The sequence below is a fragment of the Phascolarctos cinereus genome, unplaced genomic scaffold (genome assembly GCF_003287225.1).
Source record: "Phascolarctos cinereus isolate Bilbo 61053 unplaced genomic scaffold, phaCin_HiC Scaffold_4;HRSCAF=312, whole genome shotgun sequence".
In the NCBI taxonomy this organism is placed as follows: domain Eukaryota; kingdom Metazoa; phylum Chordata; class Mammalia; order Diprotodontia; family Phascolarctidae; genus Phascolarctos; species Phascolarctos cinereus.
Genome location: NW_027555847.1, coordinates 448213570 through 448221726, shown reverse-complemented (window position 1 = coordinate 448221726; position 8157 = coordinate 448213570). Strand labels below are relative to the sequence as shown.

The 8157-nt window shown below is 40.7% G+C and overlaps 1 protein-coding gene across 1 annotated transcript; it reads left to right on the top strand.

The window, feature by feature from the left end:
* The first annotated feature begins 2750 nt into the window (after window positions 1–2750).
* Window positions 2751–7955, top strand: FABP5 (fatty acid binding protein 5). The gene is made up of 4 exons (XM_020995791.1): window positions 2751–3051; window positions 6069–6241; window positions 6679–6780; window positions 7681–7955. The coding sequence occupies exons 1-4, from the start codon at window positions 2766–2768 to the stop codon at window positions 7732–7734; spliced, it is 615 nt and encodes a 204-aa protein (XP_020851450.1). The 5' UTR covers window positions 2751–2765; the 3' UTR covers window positions 7735–7955.
* The last annotated feature ends 202 nt before the right edge of the window (window positions 7956–8157 follow it).

Sequence of the window (8157 nt, the reverse complement as noted above, 5' to 3'; positions counted from 1 at the left end):
CTTTGTTCTATCGGTCTAGTAACTTTTTCAAAAAAGGTAATAAAATTAGCTTGGTATGACCTGTTCTTGTTGATTATCCTTTAGTGCTTACTGTGATACACCTCTATTCCTTTTGCTCTCTCAAAGATCACTGATAGTGGTTCAGCAATCACATTCATTATCTGTGTGTATACATATGTGTGTGTATATATATATATATATATATATGTATATATATGTATATATATATGTATATATATGTATATATATACACTATATGTACTATATAGTGTATATATATAATATATAGTGTGTATATATGTAGATATTACACATTCACTATATATGTGTGTATATCTTCCTACTAGACAGATACATCTCATCATGTCTTTCTACCTCCTCCACAGGAGGTAGACCACAGGAGGTATTTAATAACTATTTGTCAAATGAACAGTTATGTAAGTAAAGATATTGCACAAAGTCAACTTATGTGCATAATTGAGAAATCATTGATATTAGGACATTGAATATCAATATGCAAAATAAATATTATATTCTCACCACTAGGTGGAAATAGAGTATTCTCATTCTCTTTTGGGAAGCATATTACTATAATCATTTTTTAAAAATAGAATCACAAAATCATGGATTTAGGCCTGGAGAGATCTCAGAGGTCATCTAATCCAACCCCTCATTTTATAGATAAGGACATTGAGGCCCACCAAGGTCAGATAATGTGCCTAGCATCATGTAATTATGTGGGGTTGTTCAGATTTAAACTGAGAACCTTTGTATCCATTTCCAAAGCTTTTCTCATGGTAACCCCAAAACTAGAATGAGGAAGGATCTTAGATATAATTGACTTGGTCTTTTCTTTTTAAAATTGAGGAAAATAATTCACAGAGAGGTTAAATAATGAAACAGAAAGAGAGAGAGAGAGAGAGAGAGAGAGAGAGAGAGAGAGAGAGAGAGAGTCAAAACAGAATGATTTATTACCAGAATCAAGGTTACATCTGGTATCTTGAAATCATAGGATCTTTGAAATAGTTATGGGGCACATTAAAACATAGGTGAAGGGAACCATTCCCTCTTTTTATCTATGTCAGTGGCTGCCTGAATTGTTGCTCATTATCATGCTTCCCAGATGTATTTGTAATTGGTTGCTGTGCCTTTCTGGCTGGCCATTAATAAGGGGGCATTTGTCTCACAGCATCCAGTGTCTTCTTCAATTTCCCCTACTTAGATTCAACATAAGAGGTCCTTGGCATCTGTCTGAAAATGACAGATGTAGCTACTCCAAAAAACTCCAGAGCGAACAATAGATACTAAATCCTCTGACTGGAGATGTGGAGGGAATATCTTGCTATTGGACCCAGATGACTCAGGAGGAGAGTGAGGCTGGTGACTTTGCACAGCCCTCCCTCCCTCAAAACCAATTCACTTGCAGGTTATGACATCACCTTCCTAATGTCATGGTCCTCTTTGAAAAGGAAGGACAAACAACAAGATATCCCCAAATGGGGCAATAGTCCCAAATGCCCCAGTGTAATAATGCCCCTGGTTTAAGTAGGCCAAACTTGATTTGCAGTCCATTTTGCGGAAAGACTGAGAAGTATTATCCAAAACTGTAGGAGCTCATAACATCCACAAATGGGAAAATGCAGCAACACAGCAACAACTGGCAGTAGTGATGTAAGGGATAAAGAGCTGGTCTCTAGGTAGCCGAAAGACCTGGATTTGAGTTTCATCTCTGACATGTACTAGCTGCATGATCATGGAAGAGTCATTAAATGTCTCAGTGCTCTAGATAATACTCTAAAACTAAGTTTCAGAGAAGATGCCAACCTGCAGTGGTAGACTGGGCTTCCTTACCCAGGGAGGTTCTTTATACCACTGAAGTAGCAGATCCTAGCCCCCCACCCCCCACCCCTTTCCTATCTCATCTAGTTTCCTTAGACCACAACTGGGTTTCTTTCCTGTGGTAGATAACGAAATTTCAGTTCCAACCTAAGCTTATTTTACTCATCTCGTTTACAGATAATGAAATCAGATTTAGAACGAGAAGAGATCTCTTAAATGTCTCCGTTTCTGCCTGTGGCCAGGGAAGAAGGGGTTGGTTGTCAGGCTGAAATAGGTATTCAGATCCCGGAAAAAACCAGGAGAAAGTTGCTAGGCAGGTATGTAAAGTGCACTGTAAAATTTAAAATGATCTATACCAATGACAACTATTATTATTAGTAAGAAAATGGGGGTGGACTCAGGTCCCTTCCCAAGGAAAGTGAAGTAATGGAGCTTTGTGGGGAGGCGGCTAGGGCGGGTAGCAAGAAGGCAGTGCCAATTGGAGCTGCTTATCAATTAACAAATGTTTGTTCAGCACTTTTCACTGTTCATGCAAATGTGCTTGCTTGGCCTCTTAGATGGATTGCAAGCGAACATCCTGGAGATTTTTAGTTGGAACCCACACCAGAACGGCGGGTTTACACACACACACACACACACACACACACACACACACACACACACACACACAGAGAGCAAAAAGAGAAAGAAGAGGATCCTTTCCCTTTCCCCTCCCCAGTTTCCTGTCTATGGTTTCTTAGAGTAGTTAAGGGAAAGAAGGCTGGATAGGAGCCTGGACAGAGGCAGGGTAGGGCAGGGGTGAGAGGTGCTTTGGGAGGGGTGGCTGCATGTCCTAACTTGAGGTTAGAGCTTATGGGAGTCCCCCCCAGGCTCAGGGAGGCTCTTGGCAGGTGAAGCCCATTCACACCTCTTAACCCACTACGAAAATGAGGGGGGTAGGGAGTGGAGCGGGGGAATGGAAAGAGGCCGGGCTTCCTGTGCTCTCATTGGTCCAACCCACCGCCTCACATGGCCAGACCTCTATATATGGGAGGCACCGACCTGGGGCCGTCTGCACGCTGGTCCTCTACCTTTCAGCGGAACGCTTTGCTCTTCTCAGGGTTTCTTACCTCCTCTTCTCGTCCGAATTCACCATGACCTTTCCCAAGCAGCTGCTAGGCAGGTGGCGCCTCGTGGAAAGTAAAGGATTTGACGAGTACATGAAGGAATTGGGTGAGGCATGCTTTCTTTATTCTGGGAAAAGCGAGCGCGCGCGTCTGCATGCAGATGTGTGTCTGCATACAGATGTGTGTCAGTCTGGCACGTCTGTCTGGTCTTTGCCCCGGGGTATCGGGAGGAGAGATGCTGAGCTGTCCCCAGCGAGCCCCTGGTGCCGCGTGGCGGGTCTGGCACGGTCTGGGCTTTGGGAGGAAGCTGAGGCTGCAGAATTAGCAAGCTCTACCTCCTCTTTTCCTTTCCCCTCTGCGTTTGTGGCCACTTAGTGGCTGCCTGCTTCTCTCTTCTCTTAATTTTCCCTTGGTTCTACCCATCACTGCCTCTTTTGTTCACGGACGGCCAAGTTGTCTTAGCTGAATCCGTGTCTCCTTCGGGAACCCTGCCTTGCTGGGCCTCAGGGAAGGACTCTGGCGTGCCCTCTCTCAGGGAGGCATGGTGCTACCCTGCTCAGGGATTGCCGGTTTGGGGAATCAGCGGCAGCTCCTGCGCTTTCATTCATTTCTGAGCTTCTCTCCTTAAAGTTCCCGGAAGCCATGAGGGCCATAACACCTGCCTTTGTAAGAGCATCCTGCCCAGTGGGAGGGGGCAGAGATCATGGGGTGTGGCGCTAGTGCTTTCTCCTTTCTGGGGATAGGTTTTGCTGTGGAGGGGGCGGGGGTTGGAGAGGTGGGCAAATTAGGCTGGCAACCCAACTTAACAGGCTTGGAGGACCTGAATCTAATGGGCGTTCCTTTGTTTGATGTCCTAATCCTTGGGAATTGCAGTTGCTGCTGAAAAATCTGCATTTGGAAATTCATTCTTCTGGCTTTCTCCAAAAAATCAGTCTGCCTGGAGAATGGCCAGTAATACCCTGCAATAGCACCTACCCTTTTTCCTTTATCTTTGTAGCTGGGAAGTTCTAAGGAACTAGATCTGGTGCACCTCTTACAGATCAACCAGTTCAGCCATCTCGTTGTACAGCTAAGTAAACTGAGGTCCAGACTAAAGTTATATGATGAGTTGAGCCAGGATTAGAACTCGCATATCTTGACACTAGGGGCTGGATTTGTAATCAGAGATCCTGATTTTGAGTCCTCTGCTGCTTATGAATATTTAACCTTGGGCAAGTCTTCACTTTATTTCTCAGATCAGTTTCCTCTTTTGTAAAATGAGGACCTTGGACTAGCTGACTTCTAAGATCTACATCTATACTCCTAGCCCTTTGATCTTTCTTCTACACTGCTTGTGAAGGAAACAGAAGTCTCTTTTTGCTATTTTAGTCACACGAGGAGTTTATTTAGTACCTGCAACGGGCAAAGCACCATATCAAGATCTGCATGGGGATGTAAAGAAGATTGAAATACAGTGTTTGATCTTAAGGATCTAACAAGCTAGTCTTCACTGTGAGACAAATATATAAGTCACTGAATTCCACTCCAAGAGGAATCAGTACTGCCCTGGGAGTTGAGCTTACCACTCTTCTGGTTCTCCCCTCCCCTCCCCAAATAACAACATTTCAAGTAATTCCTACTTCCTTCCAACAGTGTTTGCTTTTTTTTTCCTTACATCAATGTTTCTTAGGTCAATAATATTGATTCCTTTAGTCTTGGTTATTAGGATTCAGTGGTAGTTGAAGAATATTGGAGCAGTTGTGACAGATTGTCAAAGTTGTCTGGTGACTGCTGTCTTTCATTTATGTTAAGGGCAAAAGAGTTGAAAACTAAGTTAAACTTGCTGTTATTAAACTTAGAATGGCTTCAAGGAAGCCTGCAGAATTTCTTGCTTATACTAACAGCCAAAGAACAACAGCAACAAAAAGCCCGAAACAAACCCCAAACCCCAAACTCTTAATAGTTTCTTTTCCCCGGAAGGCAAGTGGACCAGGTCCATTTCAGAAGGCACAGGACTGATTGTTGTGTTCTCTCCCTGCACTGGGGTGCTTGGGTGAGGGAGAATTCTTTGGGATGCCCAGCTAGCATCTCTGGGCAGTTGGACTTGCTGAGATTCAAACATTTCATTTTGTTACCTGAGAGTTCTAACCATAGATGAATTGGTAGTAGTTAAGAACACTGTATTGGGATTTAAAAAATCCAGATCTTTCATTAAGTATCTATTAATTTTATCTTGGCTTGTTTACATCTATAAAATGAGTCCCATTCCAATACTAAAAATGGTGGTGACATCAGAGGCACGTATGCAAATAAAATATCACTTACTACATACTCTTACTTGTAGTATCTAACCGATCCTTAAAAACTACAGTATGGTAGTAAGATTAAGATTAAGTAGTGCTTTTTCATCTTGAGTCTAGTTAGTAATATAAGGCCTTAAATGTGTAGTTACATTGGTAATTAGGTAATTTTGCAAATTGAATCTTTTTTTTTTGAATGGTAGATTTTCAGAGGAGTAGGGTTCAGATCTTGGCTCTATCACTTATTTTATGTGTGACCACGGGCAAGTCACTTAGCCTCTTTTGGGCCTGAACTTATTCATCTGTAAAATGAGTATATCAAACTATACTACCTTTGAGGGTCTTTCCAGATCTATGATGCTATGATCCTAAGTGTTCACTCCCTTTTTGTGTGTTGGGGGGTAGTGGTGGTGGCAGAGAAGGCAAGTGTGTTTGAAATTCCTCTGTTATTATTCTAAAACCGTGTTACTTGAAATCTTACCTTTGGAAATTGGAAGTATAATATGACTTACCAAATGATCTTATTGGAACATCTTCGAATAACTTTCCTGTCTTGATCAATAGTATTGACTAAGAAGGAAGAATGCTAGCTGAGTCAGAGCAAATGGTATGGAGAAGCATGAATAAGCTCTGGAGGTTTCTAAGCTTGATTATTGCACTTAACTTCCATTAAGTATCATAAATGAGTTGTTTTCGGTAAATCAACTTTAATCATCTTTTTTTTCCTCCTATGTCTTGTTGACTAAACTCAATTGGACTGTTTATTTTGAATATAATACTACAAATTAGTGACTTCTTTCATCAGTCTTTATGTGGCTTAACATTTTGTAACTTTCTTTGGCAGGAGTGGGGATGGCCCTGAGGAAAATGGCCGGAATGGCCAAACCAGATGTTTATATCTCTGAAAATGGGGGTGTAGTTACCATTAAGACTGAGAGTACCATAAAAACTACACAAATCTCTTTTAAACTGGATGAGAAATTTGATGAAACCACACCCGATGGCAGGAAAACTCAGGTCAGTGATGACATTTTGTCCTTTGTTACAACTGAAATAACTTCCATAAAAATAGTTTAATTCCTTGTTAAAATTTCTGTTTTTAGTCAAGAACCAAATTAAAAGGACATATATATTTTCCTTATTGATCTTGAAGTAAGAAACTTGTAAACATCAACTCCTACAAGTAAAATTCATTTACAAAAATAGTTTAGGGAGCTTGAAGGCTGAAATATTCCAATATGGTGTTCTAAGTTTTATGTAAAATATCTCTCAATATATACAGAGTATGTAGAGAATATTAGAGTATTAGAGTGTAATCATAGCAAATAAAATTTCACAAGGGAAGTAGCTGCAAATATAGAAACAGTCTTCTATCAAAGGTCTCAATCAAGTAAACACTTATATTAGGAAATATTCGCTTTGCAATACAATCTGGAAATTTTATTTTTCTTTAGACTCTTTGTACCCTTGACAATGATACATTGATCCAGCTACAGGAATGGGATGGGAAGGAAAGCACAATAACAAGAAAAGTAGAAGATGGAAAGCTATTGGTGGTAAGTCAAAAGCCTTTCATATCTCTTAGATTCCTCCTTTATCTCTAGTCTATGTAAATTAGACCATGTCACTGAAAGTAAATAGAACCATGCCCAGCAGCAGAGATACCAAAGCCCCCAATACAAAGGACTTGTCCAAGATGCAAACACTAGCCTTCCTTTGAATCTGGATACGCTGTCTCCAAATAGAACATTCTCTGCACTGTACAGCTTATTGCTCATAGACAAAGGTGGGCCTCTAAGCAAGAGCACTGTCTTCCTTAGTGATGGCAGTAAGTTTATATTGAGTAAACTACACATTCCTGCCTGGGTCCTTTCCAATTCTTCCTTTCAGGAATAGCCCACTCTTACATCCTGCTTCATAGTTTACAAAATGTCTTCCTCCCAACAACCCTGTGAAATAGTTATATCATTAGCCATGGAACCTTCAGAAAAACTCTCCTTGCCAGGATCTCAGCTTCCTCAATGGTAAAATGAAATAATTAAATAGATTTCTATGGACCTATCCAACTGTAAGGCTCTAAGGTTCCAAAATGTCATGGGTTCATCCTCTACCATCATGGGCTTGCCCAGAGACCATTCTTGCTGGTTTGCTCTAGATCTTTGATGCCATGATAAGTTTTGCTTTTTTTTTCTTTTTCCTTTATTTTTTGGCAATTGGGGTTAAGTGACTTGCCCAGGGTCACACAGCTAGTAAGTGTCAAGTGTTTGGTCTACGGCCGAATTTGAACTCAGGTCCTCTTGACTTCAGGGCCAGTGCTCTATCCACTGCACCATCTAGCTGCCCCACCCTGATAAGTTTTCAAAGCATATGACATTCTGTTCTACACTTCCTCATACTCCTGAACCAAGATGTTATTAACACTAATCTGTTTTAATCTCTACTTTTTTTTTCCCCAGGACTGTATTATGAACAATGTGACTTGCCACAGGGTCTATGAGAAGGCTGAGTAAAGAAATTCCATCTTCATATGGGACAGGAATTAGCTGTTATGAATGAACCAGCTCAGTTCAATGAGCAAACTCTCCAACCAAACTTTCTTGCTTTTTTCTTCTTCTCTTCTGTACTGTGGTCTGTTATCAGTGACTGACTACTTGCAAACAGTTTTATTTCCAAGCTTTGATGTAATTAGGATTGTTTTGGCTAGTAAATAAAGAATTTTGCTGTTATTAGACCCTCTTGTCTTTCATTTAAGGAGAGTTAGAAGTGAATATTCACTTGAATTAATTTTAAATAAATTTTATACTCTGACCAGTCATGAGGTCACTGTGATTTGAAAATACAATCCAGGACTGTATTTATGGAGATATTTTTGCTGTAAACACTTTACATAGTTGTCATTCTAATAGAAACCAACATTCCACCCCCCAAAAAAC